This window comes from Melospiza melodia, unplaced genomic scaffold, assembly GCF_035770615.1.
Source record: "Melospiza melodia melodia isolate bMelMel2 unplaced genomic scaffold, bMelMel2.pri scaffold_18, whole genome shotgun sequence".
In the NCBI taxonomy this organism is placed as follows: domain Eukaryota; kingdom Metazoa; phylum Chordata; class Aves; order Passeriformes; family Passerellidae; genus Melospiza; species Melospiza melodia.
In genome coordinates this window covers 17,487,105-17,513,995 of record NW_026948525.1, presented here as the reverse complement: position 1 = coordinate 17,513,995, position 26,891 = coordinate 17,487,105, and the positions used below count along the sequence as shown (strand labels likewise).

The 26,891-nt window shown below is 50.7% G+C and overlaps 1 protein-coding gene and 1 pseudogene across 1 annotated transcript; both read left to right on the top strand.

Annotated features, from left to right (window-relative positions):
• Positions 1 to 7,052: 7,052 nt before the first annotated feature.
• LOC134433502 (small nucleolar RNA SNORA74) lies at positions 7,053 to 7,233 on the top strand (annotated as a pseudogene).
• Positions 7,234 to 12,758: 5,525 nt separating this feature from the next.
• LOC134433405 (olfactory receptor 14J1-like) lies at positions 12,759 to 13,355 on the top strand (the record flags this gene model as incomplete). Its single annotated transcript, XM_063182259.1, has 1 exon — positions 12,759 to 13,355. A coding segment is annotated over one exon (597 nt), but the record flags the coding sequence as incomplete, so codon positions are not given.
• Positions 13,356 to 26,891: the final 13,536 nt, after the last annotated feature.

Here is a 26,891-nt window from a genome sequence, read left to right as displayed (position 1 = left end):
TGGAGGCAGGGGGAAGCTCTGGCAGCATAGCATGGACTGATCCGTCCCCTGATCTTCACCTGACGCTTCTTTCAGGTTTAACCTGTTCTGCTTTAATCCCACATTCTTTCTCAGCAAATCCAGCCTTGCACCAGACCAGCCAAAGTCTCCTTGTGTCCCATGATGGTCCCACAGACCTCAGAATTCCCTGTCAGCCAGTGGGTAAACATAATATCTACAAACCCAGCTGCCTTCCTGGAGCTGTTACCTGTGTTCCTCAAGGGAGGAAAACAGGAAAAATTAGTATGCGGCTTCTTCCTCGAGAAATCAATGCGATCTCAACTCACTGTGAAGTTCCCTGACTGTTAGAGATGCTGCACTGGTAAAATCTAACCCTCAGAGGAGAAAGGGTGGGAAAAAAGAAAGAAAAATAAATTCCAGTGACTAGACAAGTCTAAAATGTTGCAGAAGGCTAAACTGCCAGGGCTGGGGCTTGTTTGGAAGTCCCAGAGTGGAGAGGGCTGTGCAGTCCAGCTGTTTATCACCCCACCAAGAATCAGCTGTATTTTTTAATTCTAATTAGAACTGTTGGGTAAAAATGTAATCAAGACTTTCCATTAGGAAAAAAAAAAGACATTTCATCTAAATTAAAAATTTTGTTTTTTAAGAAAGGGGGTAAACGTTGAAAATTTTGTAACAACTCATTTCAGCATTTTCAAGATGAAAAGGGATGTATTTTTGCTGTGAAATGCATAATCAATTCAAATTGTTTTATCTTACAGTCTGAAGAGCAAAAAATAGTTTTCAAATCAAAGCAAAAATGGTATTTTTAGGCATTTTCTTTAAAAAAGCCTATCTGGAGGTTTCTGTCCTAATTAAGAATGATTATTGGTTTTCTTTTTTTCTTAATGGAATAAGCTGTTCCTAGTTAGCTCTGCTCTAAAACATTGGGTTGATGTTGACGTGCCCACCCATCTGCCCCAGCACCTGACCCCAGGGCTGTGCTCACCCCACCCCACTCTGCGTGTCAGCACTGCCTGAAATCCCTGGGGTTTGAGTCAGGCTTTATAAAACTCACAGAACTAAAGCAAATTCCTTGCTGCCAGGAGACCTGGTGGGGCACTGGAAGGACGCAGGTGTGTTTGGTCGGCCTTGTGCAGGTCTCAATTCCTGAGGCAGGCTGATTGTGGTGCCCACACTCGGGCAAGGCAGCTGCAACCCCCCCTTGTACGTTTGACCCTGTGGCTGATGCCATGGAATTGCCACAGATCCCAGCAGGGGTTTGCATCCTGGGGGATCCTCTCCACACGATTAGCAGATCACCTTTATCACACTGAGACAGTGGCTTGGGATCTGGTAGATGAATAGCAGAGCTTGTGGTTTGTGATCTGTCCTCTGGCCAAGGAGAAGCTCAGAAGGAGGAGAGGAGGGTGGAAGAGGAAGGGAGCAAAGCTCAAGGGCTCTGCCAGAGATGAAATGGAAAAAGGAGTTGCTGTGCAGCAGTTTCAGCCCAGAACAGAGGGAACTGCACGGGCTCCTCGAGCTGCCCGAGGGCATTTTGAACAACAAAACCAGCAAGCTCTGACAGGGCCAGGAGACCCAGGCAAGAGTGAATGGACAGAGGGGCTGCAGGGTCCCACAGGCAGGGTCCCACAGGCAGGCCACGCTCCTGCCCAGCCACATCCAGAGTGGCACCGCCCTTGCTGCTGCTGCACCGCCCCTCTGGCAGCCTGGTCGGGGTTATGTAACCTTTCCTGACTGCTCTTTCCCCCGATCAAGTGAGGTTGCTGCTCCAGCTCCCTGCAAGGAGCAGCCGGAGCAGCCTTTCCTGAGCTGCCCAGAGCGACACAGCCAGCCCCAGCCTCCGAGGCAGCTGAGCAGCAGATCCTGCCCCACTGCCACCCCCGGGGAGCTGTGCTGGCAGAGCTGGCACCCAGGACATGGCACCAAGCCCCGGTGGGAGGCTGCAGGCCCTTGGCCAGGGAAGGAGATGGTTGGATCATGGGTTCTTCTTGCAGGGAGCAACTGGTGAGTGAAGCCTGGAGCACCCACTCACACGTGGGAGCAGACACAGGGGATAAGACACTGCACCAGCGCTTTATGCACCTAACTCAAAATAAGATTTCTTTTTAAAAAACATATCTAAGAAGAATGATTTTTCTCTCTCTTTTTTTTTTTTGTTATTATTTTGAAGTTATAAATTATTGAAACAAATTATTCTCACTACTCTCCCAAATCATTCTGAGGCAAAGAAAAGGCAGCTCTACCTTCAACACATTCAACACTGCTTTGTAACAAAATGAGTCAGATTCGTTTTGCTCATGATTTGCCCTTGGCTCCCTTTGTCCATGTCTTAAACTACATCCTGGCTCGGTCTGATGAGCAGCGTGTCCTCGGAGGCAGAGGAGGCCCTGCAAGAGGCCGAGGTATTGCAGGTCAAGATTAAAGTGCTCTGCGTGACATCCACTGTCAAAGCTGTAACTGGCTTAACTCAGTGCAATTAGATGGCTCAGAGGTTACACAGTAACGGCAGCAGTGTTTCAGTGCAGCTGATTAAGGCACAGCCCTGGAGTTAAAGGATGTGATTAAAAGGCAGTGTCAGGGCTGAGACCTGGCAGAAGAGCTCAGCAGGCAGGGTTAAATCCACAGCTTCTTCTGGGGTTGGACACCCCAGGGCCGGGAAAAGATCTCCAAGTATCAGCTGAGCCAGCTCAGCTTTTAGGTCTGGAATGCCATCTTGTGATGGCAGTGGGGAAGTGGAAATGGCCCCTCTGTGGAGGCAGAGGAGATGATGGAATTACAGAATGGGTTGGGTCAGAAGAGACCATAAAAATAATTTTATTCCTCCCCCTGCCATGGCAGGGACACTTCCCACTGTCCCAGGCTGCTCCCAGCCCCACTGTCCAGCCTGGCCATGGGCACTGCCAGGGATCCAGGGGCAGCCACAGCTGCTCTGGGCACCCTGCCAGGGCCTGCCCACCCTCACAGGGAACAATTCCTGATTCCCAATATCCCATCCATCCCTGCCCTCTGGCAGTGGGAGCCATTCCCTGTGTCCTGTCCCTCCATCCCTTGTCCCCAGTCCCTCTCCAGCTCTCCTGGAGCCCTTTAGGCCCTGGAAGGGGCTCTGAGCTCTCCCTGGAGCCTTCTTTTGTTCAGGTGAGCACCCCCAGCTCTCCCAGCCTGGCTCCATGGCAGAGGGGCTCCAATCCTGGGAGCATCTCCATGGCCTCTCTGGACTTGCTCCAACAGCTCCAGGTCCTCCTGATGCTGGAGCAGCTCTGCAGGGGTATCTCACAAGGGCAGAATAGAGGGGGACCATCCTCCCCTCACCTGCTGCCCACTCCTCTGTGGGTGCAGCAGCACAGGGGAGTTTCTGGGCTGCCACTGTTGGTTCATGTCCAGCTTTTCATCCATTATATCCTCCAAGTCCTTCTTTGCTGGTCAATGACCTCTTCTCCCAGTCTGTGCTCATGTGTGGGGTATCCCTGACCTGGGTGCAGCACCTCAAAGAGGAAAAGGCACCATCGAGGCCATGGCTGCCCTGCCTTCTGCTGTGTGGGAGCCAAGCAAGGCTGGTGTCACTCACAGGGCAGTGCAAGCACCAACACCCATGAGGTGTCATCATCACGGGCCCCAGCCATGACAGACACCAGGGGGATAAAAGTTCTTCTCACCAAAGCCTGAACGTGCTTGGCTGTGGGGCTGGAGGTGACCACCATGGTAAATGATGATGTACATCCACAGATCTTTTCTTCCATAGGTTTACTGAATTTTCTTCCTCTTCCCACAGTACTACTCTGTCTTTTTCTCCAGTGACTGACAGTGTGGCCAAATGGTGTTGAGCCAAAATCTGATTGGTACAGAAGGATCACAGTAGCAGCCCTGCAGTGCCAGAGCTGAGCAGTGACGGGGGGCAGGCAGTGAGCCCTGGGCACGGGTGTGTTCAGGGCTGAGGTGACAGTAAAGGATCTCTCTTGCTGCCACAGGAGCTGCAGATATCAGCTACATGGGGGATGTCCCACCGCAAGCTTGGAGCACACGTCTTTTGAGGCACTACAGCTCCATGCCAGTGCAGATCTCTTGAGTGGATGCACTGTGCCAGCAGACAGTGCTCATGTCCTGGTTTAACCCATCCTGCTAATTTATGGGAGCAAAATCACTCAGATGTGATTCCTCCTTTATGATGCAACTGAACATTCACTCAACAGAGGTTACCCAGGCTTCTGGAGCCAGTTGAGTTGCTTTGAACACAAGCTGCAGGGCTGTGCTGGGATGCAGGGAGCTCAGGGGAGACTGTGTCTAGACTAGAGGAACTCTCCAGGAGGCTTGCTGGGCTTTTGTTTTGTAGTAACTCATATCTCTAATCTGGCTTGGAACAAAGTTTCTCAGTCCTTTCAGGCCTTGCCAGGACACTTGCAGGAGAAAAGGAGGCTCTGTTTAGTGGTCAGCAAGCCAAGATGAACAACAGGGACTGGCTGCAGCTAATGCAGAGAGCACATTCCTGTGACAGAAAAGGGCTTCACCCCCATGGCAGAGCGGCTCTGCTGTGTTTCATCTGGTTTGATGCTTTTCACCCAAAGTTCACAAATGATGTGCAGGCCTTTGTTTGAGCCCCCCTCCAAGGCCAGCAAGCAGAGAAAAAGCTGTGCACACAGAGGGAATCTGTACTGGGAAGTGAGAGACTGGTCCTGGCACTGAGAGTTACTGAGTTCTGGTATTTGGCATTCAGGAAGCTTTTGAAGTATCTCCCCAGTCCTGCTGAAAATGTCTTATTAAAGAGACAAAGCATAATAATTTGGGCCCCATGCTGGGCTAATGAATTAAACAGTTCTAAACTGAAGCTGTGGCTTAGGGTCTTGGCAGAGTCATCATCCATGCCTGTGTGGGCATGTGCCCTTGGCCATGGGCAGCGAGACCCCCAGGAACAAAAGCATGAAGTGTTCTGTGTCTGCTCTTACCTGTCTCTCCCCAGACAGGTTTTGCTGTGCTGCACTGGTCATAGCTGGGAAACCTGTTCCTCACCAGGTTCATCAGTGACAGGGGAAGCACCGAGCTCCTTCTGCTCAGCATCAGCCTCTGTCCCTGCACACAGCAGTGTCCTGGGCACAACAAGCCCAGAGCTTCCCAGGACAAGGCAGGATCAGGCTGAGCTGGAGAGGAGCACCCCACATCCAGGAAGAATAGCTGCCTGCTTGGGCTGAAAATAGACCATGAAACATTTGAAGAAGACAGAGCTGGAGTGGATGATTGCCTGAGGCAAGGCACAGCTCCAGCTGAGTTCACTGCTGAGCTCTGAGAGCATAAGCACATGAGGAGCATGGGGGAGGGATGCCAGGCTTTCTGGAAAGGCCTTCAAGTGTCTCAATGGAGCACAAAGCCCAGAGAAAAACTTCCTTTGAATGGATCCCCAGTGAGGGAGTTACAGTTACACTGCTGTGCCCAGACATGGATACACAGAGCACTGGGCTGATGTTACAGCATCCAATGGAGGTCAGGGAAGGTGTGGAATTGTGCTTCTCCCAGCAAGGCACTTGGCAGCACCACAGCTTTTTCTCTGCTTATTTCAGGGCTGGATTTTTGTTACTGGCAGCTGTTTCTGAGCTGACACTTCTAGCTCCTGTGCCCGAAGTGGGACACATCAGGGGCAAGCAGAGGCAGCTCACCAGCCCTCTGCTTCCCATGAGCCGGTGCTTGAGTTCAGTTCTCCCAGCTCCACAGATCGTGTTCCTGCTCCGGCTCTGTCAGGGATGCTGGAAGTGTCCAAGGCCAGGTCGGACAGGGACTGGAGCAACCTGGGACAGTAGAAGATGTACCTGCCCATGGCAGGGAGTGGGACAAGACGACCTTAAAGTCCCTCCCGGTGCCTGATTACCGAGGTTTTTCACCGCCCCGGGGAGAGCGGCCGAAGCGAGCGGGGCGGTGTCTGTGGAATCACCTTGGCAGCATGGTCAGGCCTGCTCCTTTTCTGTCCCGCCGCCATGTGGAGATGAAGCGGTTCTGGGGGGCTGGGCTTCTTCAGCTCGCTGCCATAAGGGCCAGGAGCGGCTCTGGCGGGCCGGGCTCCCTCGCCATGAGGGCAGGGAGTGGCTCTGGCGGGCTGGACTCCTTCAGCTCGCCGCCGTGAGGGCAAGGAGCAGCTCTGGTGGGCTGGGCTCGTTCAGCTCGCCGCTATGAGGGCAAGGAGTGGCTCTGGTGGGCTGGGCTCGTTCAGCTCGCCGCTATGAGGGCAAGGAGCGGCTCTGGCGGGCTGGGCTCCTTCAGCTCGCTGCTATGAGGGCAAGGAGCGGCTCTGGCGGGCCGAGCTCCCTCGCCATGAGGGGCCACCGCCGCCATGAGGTGAGGGGGGGCGGGGTACAGGGCATGGGTGGCGGCGGCAGCGGGGCTGGAGACCGGGGCTCCGGGGCAGGAAGGCGCCACCTGAAATACTCACTGCCTCCTATTTAGCTGTTCGGCCGGGGGACTGGGGATGTTGCTCGGCTGTGCGGTTCAGAATTAATTCCTCAGCCTTTCGCTCGGTGTGCTGGCTTTTGTCCTCTGCCACAAGCCAGGCTGCTGCTGTTGAGCTTTGTGAATACAGATGGAATAATGGCTTATTTGTGATGTTTCTGCTGTCCTCTCTTTAGGCCTTCAGCCGATGACCGATGGCGGTGACCCGCCCGAAGGAGCAGCTCTGAGGTGCCCCGGCCCCGTCACATGTGGAACCCCGAACTGAGCTGTGCTGAGCTGTGCTGGGACAGCCGGGGAGGCGCTCCGGGAGGGCACTGGAGCCTGCGAGAGCAGATGTGAAGGGCCCGTGGGACACAGCAAGAGCTCTGGAGCCACATGGGTGAGGTGTGACCGTGAGCCAGCCTGGGAAAATGGGCAAAAATGTTTTGCTGTCTAAAAGGCCTCTGCTGGCTCCTGTGCTAGCCTCAGGTCCTCAGGGTGGAAATAACGTGGTTTATCCAGAAATAAGTTTAGCTTATCTATTCCTCTTGCTGGATGAAGCCTTGATGAGAGTAGGCATCATCAGAAAAGTGCCTCCACGTTTTTTCTGCCATCTAAACCCTCCAGTTTTGGGGTTTTTGTCTCCCAGCAGTAGTCAGCTGCCCATGGCTGCTCAGTGCCTGTGCCAGTGTTATGCTGCTGGGAGAAAAAGGTGCTGCTGAGCTTTCCTGGCACCAGCAAGGCCATCCTGGTGCTCAGTGGTGCCAGGTTTTGGCAGCACTCTGCATGCCTGAGAGTGGAGTAACTCCTGCCCGTGGAGACAAGTGACTAGACTGTACATGTTCATGCAGCAACAGGCAGCTTTATTGAGATCTAACTTATTTATATAGATAAGAAGGCCCATGAAGGTAATCCTCATTGGCTGAGCCAGTTACTACTCAGCTAACCAGCCAATAGCAGCCTGAGTCTCCAATGGCCTGGGCCTGCTCTTACTGGTCGAATTACATAAGCAAGGTAATTATATAATAAATCACTTATGAAGTTGGAATTATTTATACTGTGTGGCCTACAGGCCAGATGTAGAGCATCACAGAGGAATAGCTCATAAATATGGAACTTGTGTGTGTCATAAAACCTCTATAGCTTATAAATATGGAACTTGTGTGTGTCATAAAACCTCTGTTCGCGTGATGTTTGGGGCACTCGAATGGAGGAAGGATCCTCCAAGTGATCAGTGCTGCAATAAAAATGAATGCTTTTTGATACTCAAACTGTGTTAGAAAGTTTCTTTTTGGGTGATTTCAGTGTCAGTTCCACAAGGCCCTGTAGTTTCACAGTGGCTCCTTGGTTCTAAAGTGTCACGATGGCCTCAGTCCCACAAGGCCCCACAATGTCCAAAGAGTCCCCTTAATTCCATGGGGCCCTGAAGAGCTACAATGGCCCCTTGGCTCCATGAGGCCCTGCAGTGCCACCCTGGGGCAGGAGGCCAGGAGGAACTCGTTCCCCACACGCTGCAGCTCCCTGGGCCAGCTGGCACCAACACCTTCTCCCAGGCCAGCACTGCCTGGCACAGCCAAGGCCGAGCCACACTGCAGCTCCCTGCAAACCACGGCGGGGGCTGCGAGGCCAAAACCCGAGTCACAGACAGTTTGTCACTCTTCCTGTCTGTATCTGACCAAGAAATGTCCCATTGTGGGGTCCCCTTTCCTGCAGTCACTGCAGCACTGGGACCATCCCTGGAGCTCTGAGCAAGAGAAATGGCCAGCGCTGCACCTCTGCACTGACTCAGGGATGGTGGGAAATGCTCTCTGGGGTGGCTGGAACCATGGAAAAAGGACAGTTGGGAGCACAGAGGAAAACCCAGCTGGGCTGCTGGACTGGGGCAAGACATCTCTGTCTGGGGGAGAAGTTGACTGTGAAACTCCCTCCTGTGGATGCTCACGTGCCCAAGAGTTGGGCACTGAAGAGCATCACAACAACAGACAGGAGGATGGGGCGTCCAGGATTAAAGTGCCTCAGGGGGGTCTGGACTGGCCACACAAGGGTGAACCCTGGACACCATCTCCAGGTTATCCCTGACTGTGAAACATGGGCTGAGATCAATCAGGGCCTGCCGGATTTCTCCCGGCTGATTTATGGCCTGGAAAGGCTCGGAGATGGCCTTGGACAGCCCGCGCTTCAAAGGACGAGAAGAGGCTTCAGGTTTTTTCTCGATCTTCAGTATTTATTAGTTGTTTATGTAAAAGATTTTCTTTCGGCCCGACAGAGGTCTGCACAGCATGTCAGCCATGAGCACACTGAGAGCCCCCAGGGCGGTCACCTATCTTTATACTCAAAGTTACGTATACAATATTTACCTTTTCCCTCCAATACTTGTCACCCTTATTGATCAGTGCACTTCTAGTAATAACCAATCCCAAAGTGCCAACATCACCACAGAAGATAGAGGCGAAGAAGAAGAAGAAGAGGGACAGGACACGCCCCAATTCCTCCATCTTACTTCTCTAAACCCCCCTGTACAGAAATCCTAAACCCTGTGTTTTACACTCTAATTAACTTATCCCTTCACCATTTACCCCAGTGAAACCCTCCCATCCTCATACAGGTGTCGTCTCTCTTGCAGGATCAAAGTCCAGCCACCAGACACTTCTTGCAACATTCCAGGACTCCCGAGCCCCCCAAGGGTGGTCTCGGTCTCTCTGCACATCAGTCCTGAGATGCTGAGATCCCACAAGGGCCAGGCCAGGCAAAGCCCCTGTGGTGTGGGGGGGCAATGGTGGGAATATAAATCTGGGGCGACACGTGGTCTTGGTAGTAGGTGTAGTAAATTGGGAGCACCATTCCTAAACCACAACAGCCCTGTCAGAACCAGGCCTGTCCCTGCACTGCCCCCGCTCTGCTGCCCCACATCTGCTGGATCAGGAAGGGCAGAGCCATGGGGGAGGAAAATGCACAGGGACTCCTCCTGGGAGCGACCTTCCATCCTGATACTCAGACCCCAAGGCAGAAATCCCCATCGTCAGCTGGGAGGTCACCGTCAGAGTCTCTGCCACTGTCCCACTTGGTGAATCTTTCACACTGAGATTTTGGTCCTTCCTTTCAGTTTCTTTACTTTTGGGGCTTTTAATGATTCCTCCATAAACATGGCAATTCATGTCCCTAATATGGCATTTCTTTCCTTTTTATGAAAGTGTTGGGAATTAGGCCACATTAAAATGCTGGCAGGGTGTGCATAGGTATTTGCAGCCCTGTGGAGAAGCAGTTGGGATATAAGAACCAAAAAAATGTAAAATGTTTTGAGTTAGAAGAGACCGAAAAGAGTCTCTGGTAAAACTCCCATTACCCAGGAACACCTTCACTCGTTCAGGTTGTACAAAGCCCCTGACCTTAAACATATCCAGTGATGGGGTTTCAATTCTGAGGGCAGCCTATGCCAGTGTCCTGCCACCATCATCAAAAAATATTTCATCCTTACAGAAAATCAAAATCTGCCCTCAGTCACTTAAAAGATACAGTGTATTATTCTGTATTATATTCTCCAATACAATCTTGGGCAAAAATGTACTCAGCAATTCCTCGACTTAAATCACATCTCCAGGGCTGAGCACCTTTGAGAAGGCCCAGAGATCTCCCAGGATGGGATTTGGAGGCCCCAAGAACATGATCACTGTATGGGAACTGGAAGTCCTGGGTTCAGTGGAGACTGAGGGCAGAACAAGAACAGCCTGTGAGGATGACAAAGGTGAATTCAAATATATTGGACCTCTTCTTCATAGTGGAAATGAACCTGAGATAGAAATAATGTCACCAAGTGCAGCTGTGAAGACCCAGAATGAAAACAAGGAGAGATTAATTTCCCTCCCAGGGCAGGGCTGTGGCACAACACATCTCCCAGAAGGAGTCTGGGTCAGCCCCAGGCTCTGTGTGGGCAGGCAGGGGCAGGCAGGAGGCAGAGCTGTCAGCAAAGGAAGGGCCCAGCCAGGTGGGGCAGCTGGGGGATGCCAACAGCCTGCAGGGACAGAGGCGCAGGGCAGGGACACCGTGGGACAGCCTGGGCTGCACAGGGCACAGGGATGTGCAGCAGCTGCAAGACAGCCCTGCCAGAGCCAACATGGGCAGCACTTTGGCCATGGCTGCTGGGCCTGGGCCTGAGGCCAGAGCAGGAGAAAAGTTACCCTTGCAGGGCTGGGGCCTCATTGCCTCCTTGTCCCTGCTCAGCAGCCTGGCAGGGGCCGCCCCATGCTCCTGCCCTTGCCATTGCACATCCCCACATGCCAGTGCCCATCCCGGCAAGAGCCCTGAGCAAGGAGGGAGGAACAGGATCTGCCTGGCCAGGGGCTGGGGCTCAGGCCTTGGCCCTTGGCATTCCTCAAACACATCCAGCTTTGCTCAGCACCAGAGACACCTTTGCCCTGTTTGTCCCCAGCTGTCATCACTGCCTCCAGTGTTCTGCTCTAACTGGAACCAGGGGAAAATTTCTCATTTGTGTCTCTCAGTGGTACCCATTAAAACTTGGAAAACTTTGGAGTTTCAATTTAATTTTGAGTTCTTGAGAAGTTTTTTGAACACTCTCTCAGGGACTCAGTTTGATGTAAATAGCACCAAATCCCCAAGAGTCTCATTTAAGTCCTTGTGCTGTGTCTGTGCTGCTGAGCTTTAAAGGAACAGCTCTTCCCAGGACCAGCTCCTCTCCCAGCCCAGCAGGGCTGAGGGCTCTGCCTGCAGGCACTGAGGGGACAGCAGCCAGGCAGAGACAGGCTGAAGGCAATCAGGACTGGGAAGACATTGAGCTGAGACTTCACTTGGGGAAACATCTTCACAGCCCTGTGCATGGTGAGTCTGTGGGTGCAGGGCAATGTCCCCTGTGCTCCTGGAGGGACCTCCTGAAGCCAGCACACCCCAGAGCCTGGGGGATGTGTCAGGAGGACTCTCCCAGTCTCTCTCTGGCACAGGAGCAGGAGGAGGAGGATGTGCTGCAGAGCAGGGCTGCCCTGGGCACTGTCAGAGGGACAGGGCAGGAAGGCTCCTGCTGCCAGGGACGGCTGCAGTGGCTGAAGCTGGGGCTGCAGCCAGGGCTGCCCAGGGCTGTCCTGCAGAGCAGCTCCTGCAGCCCTCAGGGCTCTTGGCCAGCCCAGGGCATGTGCCACCTGCCAGGGGCAGCTCTCAGCCTGCCTGGCAGCTCCCCATGGACGCTGCAGGGGAGAAGTTGGAGGTGGAAGGGGCCACCTCCATCAGGGCAGATTCCTCCTGCTGTGGAGATGGTGCTGCATGGCTAGGGCTGCTCTCAGCTTTCTCCTCAAGGGAAGGGAAAGGGGCTGTCAGCTTTGGGTGTGTCACTGAGACTCCTGCACTGTCAGCCTGGGCATCAGCAGATGGGCCTCAGATCTCCCTCAGACAATACCTCGTCAGCCTCCTGTCCCTACAGACAGCAGCAGCAGCACCTTGGCTTGCAGCATCTCTGTTTGTCTGGCCTGCCCTTAAGGCCCTGCTGCCAGGGAGATGCCCCTGGGCAGTGCCCTGTGCTGGGAGGGGTCTGCAGGGCAGAGCTGGGACCCCAGGGCTGGGCTGGGCTTGGACAGCTCAGGCAGGGACAAGGCTTGGATAGAGAGAAACAGTTCCCAGTAGGCACAACTCCAGGCACCAGAGAGCCAGACCAGCCCTTGGTATCCTTTCCTGTTCATGTGCATAGGGAAAGAGAGAAAGGTTTGGAAAAAAAAATTTCAACTGGAGAATTCAAAAAGTCTACTTCATTTTTCAAAAAATATTAAAGCGTGATCACAGTGAAATAGAGAGAGGTTAAATGAACAAAGGGCACCTGTGTGGTTCCAGCAGGTCTGACTGCCCTGTGGCACAGGGAGCCCTGTTTTCCCTCAGGTCTCCCCAGTATTCAGGCTGAGTGCAATGCTGAAAATAAAGCAGCAACTCAGAAGGAGCACAAGCCTGAAATCAAAAAGGAAATCTGTCCAAGCTTGTCAATGTCTTTTTCAACAGCGCACCATGCCGAGAGTGAAGGAATGTCCAACAGCAGCTCCATCAGCCATTTCCTCCTGCTGGCATTGGCAGACACGCGGCAGCTGCAGCTCCTGCACTTCTGCCTCTTGCTGGGCATCTCCCTGGCTGCCCTCCTGGGCAACGGCCTCATCATCAGCGCCGTAGCCTGCGGCCACCACCTGCACACGCCCATGTTCTTCTTCCTGCTCAACCTGGCCCTCAGCGACCTGGGCTCCATCTGCACAACTGTCCCCAAAGCCATGCACAATTCCCTCTGGGACACCAGGGACATCTCCTACTCAGGATGTGCTGCTCAGGTTTTCTCCTTTCTTTTCTTTATCACAGCAGAATTTTTCCTCTTGACCATGATGTGCTATGACCGCTACGTGTCCATCTGCAAACCCCTGCACTACGGGACCCTCCTGGGCAGCAGAGCTTGTGCCCACATGGCAGCAGCTGCCTGGGCCAGTGGCTTTCTCACTGCTCTTCTGCACACAGCCAATACATTTTCCCTGCCCCTGTGCCATGGCAATGTCCTTGGCCAGTTCTTCTGTGAGGTGCCCCAGATTCTCAAGCTCTCCTGCTCCCACTCCAACTTCAGAATAATTCGTATTTCATTGCTTGGTGTCTGTTTAGGTTTTGGTTGTTTTGTGTTCATTGTTTTCTCCTATGTGCAGATCTTCAGGGCTGTGCTGAGGATCCCCTCTGAGCAGGGACGGCACAAAGCCTTTTCCACCTGCCTCCCTCATCTTGTTGTGGTCTCCCTGTTTATCAGCACTGCCTTTTTTGCCTACCTGAAGCCCCCCTCTATCTCCTCCCCATCCCTTGATCTGGCCCTGTCAGTTTTGTACTCGGTGGTGCCTCCAGCCCTGAATCCCCTCATCTACAGCCTGAGGAACCAGGAGCTCAAGAATGGTCTGAGGAAAATTATAAAAAATGATTTTCAGAAGCAATAAACACTCATTGTTCTACATAGCTGTTATGGTGTTACTCATTAATTCTCACTCTGTGTCCTGTATTTTTTGCTATTTACACAGCTGTTACACTTTTGTGAATTTGTTCACACAACAATTTTTGAAGCTACTGTTTTTATTTTAGTATTTTTCTTTAGTATTGTACCGAGAGACTGTATAAACCAGAATCTGTACTACCTCTTTACTCCCTATGTGCTTACACAAAATAAAGAACTCTGTATTGCCCTGTGTGCCTGACATCTTTCCTCCCTGGCTTCTCTGGATCTGTAGGGTCGCTGCCTCTGGGCAGAGCTCAAGCAGAAAAGGGAACCCCAGTTATCCTCCCTGCCAGGGAGCCCCCGGGCTTCTCCTCCATAACCTCCCCTTCCTTCACTCCCACACTCCCCTTCAGAGCCCCTGTGCTGGTTTTAGGCCTCAGGGCTCTGTCAGCTCAGTCCCTGTCCTGCTGTGTGACTGTCCAGGGACTGCAGGCAGGGACAGGCCATGGGCACTGCTGGGACAGATCTGGGCTCTGCAGCAGCATTTCCATTGTGCAAGGGCATCTCCCCAGTGCAGGGCCTGAAAGCTTCAATCCTCTTCCCAGTTTGCTCTCAGGGATGTGCCCAACACAGGGTCATGGAGAGGAAACCAGCAGTGACCAGCAGAAGTGTGGCAGTGATCAGGGTGGGGGCTATGCCAGCATTGCCCTTGCAAAGCCAGCACTGCTACAGCAGTGGCCTCTCACCCCAGGTCACAGAGGTAGTTCTTCCCTCCATGGAGGGACATCAAGTGACGGGGTCAGGAGTCTGTGTTTGCAGTGCATGGCCATTCCACAGCCTTGAACATCGTGTGTGTTTGATGGGACATAAACCCAGTGAGCACAAACACCCTCAGCTGCTCCTGGAGCTTTCAGAGAGTAACATCCCCTGGGAACCCCTGGATGAGCTCCTGAGCACAGAGCTCCCCATTTTCATCCCTTTGGCCATGGGGCACCTCAGGAAGGGCAGGGCAGGGCAGTGCAGGGCAGGGGAGGGCAGGGCAGGGTGACACCCGCAGGGCTGAGGTCCCTGCCAGGCTCTGGCAGTGGCAGTGGAGCCCAGGGAGCTCCTGCCCATGCTGCAATGAACTCTGTGTGTGTGTGTGCAAGGGAAGAACTCGTGTGCCTGGACAGCCCTGGGGCTGTGAGCAGGGCATGAGCCCAGCTCAGGGGTGGGCACCTGACAGAGACCTGATATTGCTGGCTGTGCCTATGTCTTTGTTTAGGGCAAATCTGTGAGAAAACCTCCAAAGGGGGCGCCTCCAGAAAGCAAACCCACACGACCTCTCCCCTCAGCCTGTTCGGGAAGGATTCCTTGGAGAGAAATGGAAAGAACCTGTTTATTTAACAGGCAAAGCACTCCCAAGCACACAAAATGAACAGTACCAGATGACAACACTCTTTCACTACTCTGAAAAACATGACCAATTCAGAAAGTCTCTCTCGGGGGGTGGTCACTCTGTTCTCAGTCCCTCTGGTGCTGGGGCAGCTGCTGCAGCCACAAGGTGCAAACTCTCAGTGTTCCCAGGTCCCAGTCAAGAGGTTTGAGTAGGTCCAAAAAAGGGAAAGGAGAAACAGTCCAGGGAAAAATTTGGACTGCTTAACTAAACTAACTAATCAGCAGAAGCAAATAGCAAGGGCAAAGCAGGAGCAAAGCAGAAGCAAGAGCAAGAGCAAAGCAAAAAGCAAAAGCAGCACAATGTACTGCCCTGTCTCTGTGTCGCACCAGCTGTGGGGGAGTGGCTGATAGCAAAACCAAAACAAAACATTCGCTCTTCAGAGACACACTTGAAGGCACAGAACATAATATCCAGCATAAACAGAACAGATGAATGGGGATACAAGCATCATAACGTCACCCTAGGAAATTCCGCCCCTTATCCCCATATTGTCAACATACTACCACACATCATGCATTTTATTGATGTAAAACTTCCATCTGTTCCCCCCAAAAATTACAAGCAATATTCATCATGCCCTCATTGCATCCCCACACTGGACCACTGAACCCAGGCCCCATACCACAGAGCTGCAGGATTCCCCCCTTTCACTTTACTCACTGAAAGCTCCATCTTTCACTTGCTAACACCCTCGATACTTACACATTTCCTTCTATCTCATGTCTGTATGGTTTTTAATGTACAGACAATTGCAGTAACATCCAACGAATATCATTTTTGCATTTGCATATCATTTTCACCCCACAATCAGATCTCCCTGAATTACACATCATGTTGTTCCATCTCTTTGCATTATCCACCATGTGCAACCTGAGCAAAGACAATCCCAATAATGGGTTTGTCTTTACTTGAGGCAGAATTGATCCACACAGTCTTCCCTAACAAACCTCTGATATGTACCACTGGGACTTTGTCTCCAGCTAATATATTCAGGGACTCAGACTGGGCAGGACCTGCTTGGTTGGTGGAACCTCGGGTGTTAACTAACCAGGTGGCTTTTGCTAAATGCTGCTCCCAATTTTTGAAAGATCCCCCACCCAAAACTTTCAACTGGGTTTTAGTAGTCCATTGTACCTCTCCACTTTTCCTGCAGCTGGTGCATGGTAGGGGATATGGTACACCCACTCAATGCCATGTTCCCTAGCCCAGGTGTTGATAAGGCTGTTCTTGAAATGAGTCCCATTTTCTGACTCAGTCTTCTCAGGGGTACCATGCCTCCAAAGGACCTGCTTTTCAAGGCCCAGGATGGTGTCCTGGGCCGTAGCATGAGACACAGGGTAGGTTTCCAACCATCCAATGTTGGCTTCCACCATGGTCAGCACGTAGTGCTCGCCCTGGAGTGTCTCGGGCAGTGTGATGCAGTCAATCTGCCAGGCCTCCCCATACTTGTACTTGGACCACCGCCCACCTTACCACAGGGGCTTCACTCGTTTGGCCTGTTTGATGGCAGCACATGTCTCACAGTCGTGGATGACCTGAGCAATACTGTCCATGGTTAGATCCACCCCTCGGTCTCGTGCCCATTTATAGGTGGCATCTCTGCCCTGGTGGCCTGAGGCATCATGGGCACATCTAGCTAGGAATAACTCTCCCTTATGTTCCCAATCTAGGTCTATTTTGGACACCCCTATCTTTGCAGCTTGGTCCACCTGCTCATTGTTTTGGTGCTCCTCATTGGCCCTACTATTGGGTACATGGGCATCTACATGGCAGACTTTCACAGGTAGCCTCCCTACCCTGGTAGCAATGTCTTTCCACTCATTAGCAGTCCAAATTGGTTTCCCTCTACCCTGCCAGTTTGCCTTTTTCCACCTCTCCAGCCATCCCCACAGAGCATTGGCTACCATCCATGAATCAGTGTAGAGGTAGAATTTTGGCCATTTCTCTCTTTCTGCAATGTCTAGGGCCAGTTGAACAGCTTTGAGTTCAGCAAGTTGGATTGATCCACCTTCTCCTTAGGTAGCTTGTGCAACCTGTCGTGTGGGGCTCCATACGGCTGCTTCTGGTTCATTCCCACAATGCAACAGGAACCATCAGAGAAAAGAGCGTATCGTGTTTCCTCTGGGGGCAGTTGGTTATAGGGAGGAGCCTCTTCAGCACGTGTCACTGGTTCTTCTTCCTCTTCATCTGTGACACCAAAATTCTCACCTTCAGGCCAATTGGTAATGACCTCCAAAATCCCAGGGCGATTCAGTTTACCTATACGGGCGCGCTGAGTGATGAGAGCAATCCACTTGCTCCATGTAGCACTGGTGGCATGGTGAGTGGAAGGAACCTTGCCTTTGAACATTCACCCCAGCACTGGTAGTCGGGGTGCCAGGAGGAGTTGTGCTTCAGTGCCTATTACCTCCGAGGCAGCCTGGACTCCTTCATAGGCAGCCAAGATTTCCTTCTTTGTGGTAGTGTAGTTGGCTTCAAAGCCTCTGTAGCTTCGACTCCAAAATCCTAGTGGTCTGCCTCAAGTCTCCCCAGGCACCTTCTGCCAAAGGCTCCAGGACAAGCCATGGTTCCTGGCTGCAGAGTAGAGCACGTTCTTCACCTCTGGTCCTGTCCTGGCTGGGCCAAGGGCTACTGCATGAGCAATCTCCTGCTTGATCTGGACAAAGGCTTGTTGCTGATCAGGGCCCCACTGGAAATTGTTCTTCTTGCAGGTGACCAGGTAAAGAGGGCTCATGATCTGACTGTACTCAGGAATATGCATCCTCCAAAAACCTATGGCGCCTAGGAAAGCTTGTGTCTCTTTCTTATTGGTGGGTGGAGACATTGTTGTGATTTTGTGGTTGACATCTGTGGGAATATGATGCCGTCCATCTTGCCACTTCACTCCCAGGAATTGAATCTCACAAGTTGGTCCCTTTACTTTGCTCTTTTTAATGGCAAAACCAGCTCCCAGGAGGATCTGGATGATTTCCTTCCCTTTCTCAAACACTTCCACATCTGTGTTCCCCCACACAATGATGTCACCAATATACTGCAGATGTTCTGGAGCCTCACCCCTTTCTAGTGCAGCCTGGATCAGTCCTTGGCAGATGGTGGGGCTGTGCTTCCACCCCTGGGGCAGTCGGTTCCAGGTGTACTGCACTCCCCTCCATGTGAAAGCAAACTGAGGCCTGCATTCTGCTGCCAGAGGAATGGAGAAAAATGCATTGGCAATGTCTATAGAGGCATACCACTTTGCTGCCTTGGACTCAAGCTCATACTGGAGCTCTAATATGTCTGGCATGGCAGCACTCAATGGTGGAGTCACTTCATTCAATGCACGGTAGTCCACAGTCAATCTCCATTCTCCTTCAGATTTTCGCACAGGCCAAATGGGGCTGTTGAAGGGTGAGTGGGTCTTGCTGAGCACCCCTTGGCTCTCCAGCTCTCGAATCATCTTATGGATGGGATCACAGCATCTTGAGTAGTTCTATACTGTCGTTGATGCACTATGGAAGTGGCAATTGGCACTCGTTGCTCTTCTCCTGTCAGACATCCTACTGCAGATGGATTCTCAGACAACCCAGGTAAGATGTTCAATTGCTGGATGCCCTCGGTCTCTACAGCAGCTATTCCAAATGCCCATCAGAGGCGTTTTGGGTCTTTGAAATACCCACTTCGAAGGTAGTCTATGCCCAAAATACATGGGGCCTCTGGGCCTGTCACAATAGGATGCTTCTTCCACTCATTTCCTGTTAGGCTCACATCAGCTTCCACCAAAGTGAAATCCTGAGATCCCCCTGTCACACCAGCAATAGAAATGGACTCTGTCCCCACATGTCTCGATAGGATTAATGTGCATTGCGCACCAGTGTCAACCAAAGATTTGTATTCTTGTGGTTCCCATGTGCCAGGCCAACGAATCCACACAGACCAGAAAACACGATTTTCCCTGGCCTCTACCTGGCTAGAGGCAGGGCCCCTCTAAGCCTGGTTATCCTCCTTCCCCTGGGCATATGTTTTGGATGTTCCTTCGAGGGGGTCAGACATGTCATCATCATCATACCTGGCTGTTCGGCTACGGGCAACTGGAGCTGCTTTCCTTCTGGTGGCTTCCTTCAGTTCACGCACCCGTCGTGCCAGAACAGCAGTAGGTTTTCCATCCCACCTTCTCATGTTTTCCCCACAATCAGGCAAGTAGAACCACAGCTCAGCTCGTGGGGTGTACCTTCTCTCGCCATCTGGGGAACCTCTGCCTTGGAAACCAGAACCTCTGATCTGTACTGCTGAAATTTGGAGAAGGTCTTCTTTAATCTCCTCTTTAACCTTCTTATGATTCTCCTGTATCTTATCCTCTAAGTTCTGCAGACGTGTTTCTACCGCTGCGATTCTGGCATGTGTTGGGCCATGTACAGCATCTGCATAGGCTTGGAGCTTCCTTGCCATGTCAAGCACAGCCTCATCCCTCTCATCCCTCTTCATGATGGCTAAGGCAGAAGCATATTCATGTGGCCCAAGTCGTACAAGTTTTCGCCACATCACAGACGTGCATGGTACCAAGTCTGGGTTCCTAGTTGTTACATCATCTGAGAAGATAATCTCTGCCACTGCCATTTCTCTCAGGTGTTGGATCCCTTGCTTTATGGTCTTCCACTGAGTTTGTTGCATATAGAGATCATCTGCACACAGATATCTTCGTGCAACACTTTCCAAGACCCGTGCCCAGAGGCTGTGTGGATTAGCCTCCCTCATTGTGGAGAGTTTTGTCAAAGAGTGGCTTGAGGAGAGGGGACACAGCTGAATCAATTTGGTAAAGATGTCCTAACTAGGGCAGAGGCCCTTTTGCAGGCAGGGTGTCCTTGTTCACAAAGAAGATGCTGAAGTTATACAAGGATGGGGTGTGGAATGCAGAAGTTGCTATTCTTGCTAACCACAGGAATGTAGATAAAGGCTAAATTAGGCGGGGTTGACATGTAGCTGAATAGCCAACCCTGAGCTCATCTTTTGCAATATGTATGAGGCTGATTATGTACTGTATTTAGGTTGCCGAATTAATCAATAAATTAGACCTGTTGATGACCATCTGGTGTCCTGGTCTCCTTCCTTCGACACCTCATAATTTCTTGGTCGATGACAGGATCCTGTGACAGGGATCCCAAATGCCTGGCTTCAGTGCCATCCAGAATTGTAGCCTCACATGCAGCACCCCAGAGATGGACCAGCCAACTAATTATGGATTCATCAGGTCGTCAAGTGTAATCCTTTCGCAAGCCACGAAGGTCCTTCAGGGAATAAGGCTCAATATTTGCATCTGATCTTGCACCTGCTGCTTTGACTCCTGATTTTATGTCAGGAGGCATTGAGGTTCCTTCTCCTTCTTCATCATCATCATCATCCACTGGTCGATTGGTCTTGTCCCTGCATTTTCCAACTTGTAGTGCTGGTAGCAACAGCCATTGGTTTAGCTGCTGGCTTAGGCTCACTATCTGGTTTGGCTGCTGGCTTCAAGCCTGGGGTGTTGGCTGCAGCCTGAGTGACTGGGATAGCTGCTGATTTATCTCCCTGCCCCCCTGCCTCTGTCTGCTGCCCAACAGTATCTAGCAGTGTGCAATAAGCATTTGCCAGGGCCCAGCTCACTGCAATGACATTCCTCTCCTTAGGCTCATCCTGGTACTTCTCTTTCAGATATTTGCCCACCTCAGCTGGGTTCTGAATTTGTTCATGGGGAAAATCCCAGACTATAGGGTCAGAGAATTCCTTCAGGATTTGGCCCATATCCTCCCATTTCCCACACCACTTAGGATTTCCCACACCGGGGTCTACTTCTGAGTCAGGGGTCTCATCAGCCCGTCTAGAAATCTCAGCCCTCATTCTAGAGAAGCAGCAGGCTGTATAGAGGAAGGTTACCACATTGAATACCAGGAAGATGGTTTCTTTAACACTGAGGGGAAACTGAACATCCTTCACTAGTGATGCAACCGATTCATAGGACAAGAAGGAAAGCAGAGGCTAAAAAACCTCATTCCAAACTGCTCCTCCTCTAACAAACTGGATGCATAACCATAGCCATGAACCATTCATACCTGGAGCAGATCCTAGCATGCTTATAAACTTCTTGCAAGTCATTGCCACCAAGCCCAGCAGGATAGCTACTCTGGTCACTGCCCCTCTGATGTAAAAACTACGTATTAGGGACAATACTAGAGCTATTTCTGGATAAGAAAATAAACCTAGGGACCAGAGAGGTGTTAAAATCTCAAAAAACCCTAGGGACCAGAAATGCATGCAAACCTTCTTCCCAACAGATATTATGAATTCAAAAAGCATGGCTATTAGCTGATATAAACAAACACAGAGTAATAGCAACCAAAATGCAGTCAAAACAGGGTTTTTCCACTCTCTTGAGCCCCACATTGGGTGCCAAGATTTTGTTCTGGTTTAGGACAAATTTGGTAGAGAATCTCCAAAGGAGGGCCCCTCCAGAAAGCAAACCTACAGGGCCCCTCCCCCCAACCGGTTCAGGAAGAATTTCTCGGAGAGAAGTGGAAAGAACCTGTTTATTTGACAGGCACAGCAACCCCCAGAACACAAAATGAACAATACCGGATGACACCGCTCTGAAAAAGGTGACAAAATCAGAAAGTCTCTTTCGGGGGTGGTTGCTCTGTTTGTCCCTCTGGCGCTGGGGCAGCTGCTGCAGGCCAAACGGTGCAAACCCTCGGTGTTTCCAGGTCCCAGTCCGGAGCAGGTTTGAGGTGGTCGAAGAAAAAGGAGAGGAGAAACAGTCCAGGAAGGAATTTGGACTGTTTAGCTAAACTAGCTAATAAGCAGAAGCAAAAGCAAGCAGAAGCGAGAGCAGAGAGAGAACAAGCAAAGCAGAAAGCCAAAAGCAAAAAGTGAAAATAGCCCTATGTACTGCCCATCTCTGTGTCCCTGATAAGAGAAACCCAAACAAAACTTTCACTCTTCAGAGACAGTCTTAAAGGCACAGAACAGATGAATGGGGATAACAAGCATCATAACACAGCTCCATCCTGGCTCTGCAGGGGCTTCCTGGGTGAGCTCACTCCTTGTGAGAGACACTTCTGGAGTTCATGTTCTCTTCGGGCCTGCACCAGCATTTCTCCTTCCTGACATCCACACTCTTGTTAGAAAACCAGGTCATTCAGGAGATAAGGATGCATGCAAAGATCTCTGATGGAAGGCAGAGAACCTCTATGGCCATCTCAGTATATGGAGGAGGACCAAGGTGTTTCTTCCTCTTCTGTCAACTGAGAATTCTGACCAGCAGTAACAGAGTTTCTCATAAGGCCCCATGAACAAATGAACTTACACAGCCCTGGGGATGCCAGCGAAGGAAACCATGTGTCATGTAATGCAAACCATGTGTCATGTATGAGCAAAGTCACCAGACCCCAGCTACAGCATGGGATAGTTCCACTCCCTCAGGACATGCAAAAATTTAAAGGATAAAAAGAAGGCTTCAGGGCACAAGAGGGTGCAGGAGGAAAACATGAGGGGAAAAAGCAACCATCTCTGGATGGAGAAACATCTCTGCCTGTTCAGGATCAGTCAATAGAACTCGTCTCTATTCCTCTCCTCAAGGGATGCCCTTAGGTGAGCTTTGCATCTTACACTGCTTTGGAGCAGAGCCAGGAAGATTCAAATAGACAGATAGATAGACAGATCTCACTTTTATAATCTCTCTTTACTGTGGTGTGGTATTTACATTCTTTGAACACAGAGAGATATAGTTTTCTCTCCTAGGTTTTTTTTAAGGGAAGGTAGTGAGAAAGAGAAGAAGAGAAAACAATTATAATCTCTATTTGCTGTTCTTGTTGTTTAGTACATGTAGAATGTGTTATAGTGATTGTTTACTGAAAGTGATTTGTTAATTGGATTTTAGTGGTAGTTGTTTAGCTTGATTAGCTAATTAGATAAAAGCTGTGTTGTGACTGTCTGGAGACAGTCACAAGTTTTTCTTTAGCAGCTTTTTAGTACAGTATGTCTTTAGTATAGTTTTAATAAAGTACGAGTGTAATATAACATAGCTTAAGAAAGCATTTGTTTAACCTTCTAAATCATAGAGTCAAAGCACATTATTCCCCACATGGGGGTCACCCTGAATCAATCCTGTCCTTTCTGTCGCTACACACGTCAGCACTCGGCAGCAGTGCCCCAACCAGCAGCCATCCTGAACTTGCTCTCCTGTTGCTTCAGTAACCCACACTCTTGGGGAATCTGGAGCATGTAGGTCCTTATGGAATGCAACCAGACCCAGAGCATTGCACTGGGAACGGCTCTCTTTGTGCATCTGTGCTCGGGCAAGTTCTTCGCTTGGACTCGACCACACTGATGGTGCTGAAGTTGCTGGAATCAGAAATGCAGCCCAGCCCCTCCCAGCCCCTCTAATCTCTCAGCACCAGCTGGAATGCAAGGTCATTGATTTCCTGCTCAATTCCCAAACACAACACACACTGATTCCCTGGGCTGCCAAAAAACACAGGAGCTGTTAACCTGAAAGTGATGTGTTTCTGCCAGTGCTGGAAAAGGGCAGCAAAAACTGAGAAAAAGCTCCCTGGAGAAAGAGAAATTACACAAGGCTTCTCCTTCTAGCAAACAAACAAGCAAATAAACAAACAAAATATGAAAGTGTTACCCACACCAGTGTCTAAAGCACTTGGATGCAGTGAAGGGATGTCTGGCAGGGAAACAGCCCTCGTGCTGAGCATTGGCTCTATGGATCCAAGGCAGGGATCAATGGCAGTCTGCCTGAAGGTCCCTCATGAGCCCCCATTGTCCAGGGTAAAGCTCCCTTAGCACCTCCTCCCTGGCCTTGTGCTGCACCCCTTGCCCAGCTCCCCTGTCCCTCTGTGCCCACTGTGCTGCAGCCCCTCCATGACTTTCTGCTTCCCAGGGCCCACAGCTGCACACAGCACTCCAGCTGTGGCCGCAGCGCTGCCCAGCACAGGGCCACGCTCCCTGCCCTGCTCCTGCTGCCCCACTGCTGCTGGCACAGCCACCGTGCCCTTGGCCTTCTTGGCCCCCTGGCCCCACGCTGCCTCCTCTTCAGCTGCTCACGGCCGCCAGCCCTGCGTCCTTTGGGCCCACGCAGCTCCCCAGCCACAAAGGTGCCCATTGCACTTCAGATACAGCAGGCACCATTGCAAGATGGCCTTCCTGTTCTACCACCTCATGTTCCAAGTAGATATCATAAAGTTTGATAGGAATAGGATTCTAAGTCACTCTGTTTAAATTAAAATGATCTAATTCAACTGTACAGGAAATCGCTCTTAATTAAATTTTTCCTATTTGCTGTCAGCAAGCATCGTTCTCTTTTCAAAACTAGGTTTTTAGTCCTTCAAACTCTGACAAGGAAATTCAAAAATACCTATCTCTGCCTTTGTTACTTTTGTTTCAGGCATGAAAATGGATTTTCTTTCAGCCTCCCTAGCTGGCCCTCTACCGTCTACTGCTACTGGCCAAGCTCACATCTTCCTCTACAATTCTTAAGCACCAGGAACATGAAATGTTCCTTTCTCACTCACCTCAGGATCTTCAGCACTGCTGAATACATACTTCAGGTGACCTGTAGTGGGAAGGGAAAATGAACCAGCTTCTGTCAGAAAACTGCCTGGGCTGCTGAATCCCACAGAACAAGTTCACCTAAACAGAAATGATTTCCATTTTCACAATGTCACTCCAGGAGACACAATTCATTCACACAGCCAGCAAGAGATCAGGACAATATTCTTGGCTGTGCCTACACTTTGGCCTGTTTAGCCAGTAAATGAATACAAACATGACCAAGAAAATGCAAATTCTTCTTTAACACTCAATGCTACTGTTCTACCAAACACATAAAACTACTTTAAACTACTTTTTAAATCCTCTTCTTGAGGACTTTTTTTTTTTTTTAATCAGTTGCATGCACTAATTCTCATCAACTTGCTTGAAACAGTTGCCCAAAAAAGCTTCCCCAAAATCCCCCTGAGCTGTGGCAGACACTCACTGCTTTAGAGTTTGCATTTCCTTGCAAAGGGAATCACTATTTAAGCATTGGGTAAGAGGTCAAGTTAGACAGTCAAATCCTTTCATGACAAAATTTAAAAAGAAAGAAGCTTTCTCTGAATTCTGGGAACAACTGCAGAGTTTTTGGAAGGCCTTAAAGAAGGTCTTCCAGTCTACATTTTCAAAGGTGTCTTGCTTGTCCCAGCAAACTGAGGAAATGACAGACTCTGCTGCCACAGACTCTCCCGTGGAGGGAATGGAAGCCCAGCAGGTTCCCCTGAAAATGCTGCCCCTGTGGCTACAGACACCCCCTTTTAGCTGAACCTCTTGACAGGAGCTTTACCAAACCACTGGCATCCTAATGCTCTTTCTCTTTCAAAATCAGAAACTCAGCCACAAAGAAAGAGCAGGAAGACATACAAAAGCCACGTTAGTATACACCCTAACCTAAGCAGAAGGGAAAACTCTATTTACATGCAAAATGTGTAAGGTAATACACGGAAAAAGAAATGCCATAGGCAGCAAAAGCTGCTCTGGCCAGATGGTGAAACATTGTCATTTTTGAAGGTTAGGTAAATAATAGAAAAAACAAGGCTCTTGTCAATGGGCAGCTACCCACTGACAAATTCCCCAACCAGGAGGGTTCTCCTGATGTGAGGAAGGCCTAGGGCTGCTCTGGTGCTCAGGCCTTCCGTGCACCAAGGCAACCTTCTGATATCACTACGACAAGGTGGCAACCATGCCCTGACATCACAAATCAAACACTCCATGTTGGTCTGTGAATTTATGCCAAGCAATAACCAACCTTCCCTACAGCAAACACAAAAGAGCCTGGATACTTCTTCTCTGTCACAAAGCAGCACAAATTCCCACATGGGCCAAACCCTGTTGTACAGGGATCCAAGAGGGACTCCAAGGGTGCCCCAAGCACCTACAGCCTGTACCCCAGCTGAGCACTCAGATGGGACCCAAGCAAAGGAAACCAGACCAAGACAATGGCCCACAGCATTGCACATGTGAGAAATGACTCTCACTTTTAAAATTTTAAAGGTTTAGTAAACCTTAACAAAGGACTGAATAAGGAAAACTTGCAGCATTGGGAGTCTCTGTGACTAGCTGATATGCTGCTTATCTACAAAAATGATGCTCTGCCTTTTATACCCTTAGCCCCTCCAAAAGTTTTGTCAATCAACTCTTTCTCTGCTGTCCATTGGTGGAGATTACTTTCCTGCATCCTGACTGGAGGCCAGGTGTTGTTACACCCTGCCTGCTGGTCACAAGCCAGCCCTCCCCAAATGCCCTGACTACCCAGGCTGCTACAAGGGGTACGGGAAAGAGGACTATGGGAGGATATATTACAATATAATCACTACTCCTTTGAACATCCACATAACATCTGCTTCTTAATTGTCAGACCCAACCATTGCATCACTTGTCCAGAACACACAGAGCCAGGAGAGAAGCCACTGTTGGCATCACAGCTGAAATCCTTCCTAACAAATCTCCCCACATATTTTCACCTTTATTGGACATGCCCAGGGCCCCGGCGCGTGTACATCTCTGCCTTTCTTCCCCTTTGGCAGCAGTCGAACTGGCAGCATCTGCCCGCCAGCAGCAGCTGCTCCCAGCTGGGAACGCCACTGGCGGTGCTGATTTCCAGAGGCTTCTGTGTGCCAGGGGAAGCCAAGGCAGGAGCGGGTTGAACGGTGCTGGCGCTGCTGCTGCTCTGTGCCAGAGAGCCCCGGCTGGGCAGGGCACGGTGCCCACTGCGCTGCGGGCTCCTTCTCCTGCCACAGCTGGGCACACCTGGCAACAAGGCATGACAACCTGTGGGCAAGCCAAGGGGTTTCTGGGGCTGCACTGTTCTGCACACACCCAGCACACCTGCAGCACAGAATTTTACCCCTCAAACAGGTAAACCAAAGGGAAACAACTGGAAAAGATTTCATTTCAAACAATCTTTATGCTTCAATAGAAATGACCAAAATGAAAGTTACCGAGCAGGGCCCAATCCACACTGCCAGCTCAGTGTGAGAAAAGAGGCATTACTTTATTTCAGTGCTGGGTGCGTGAGGAATCACTTCCCTGAAACATGCACACCCACGTGTTAGT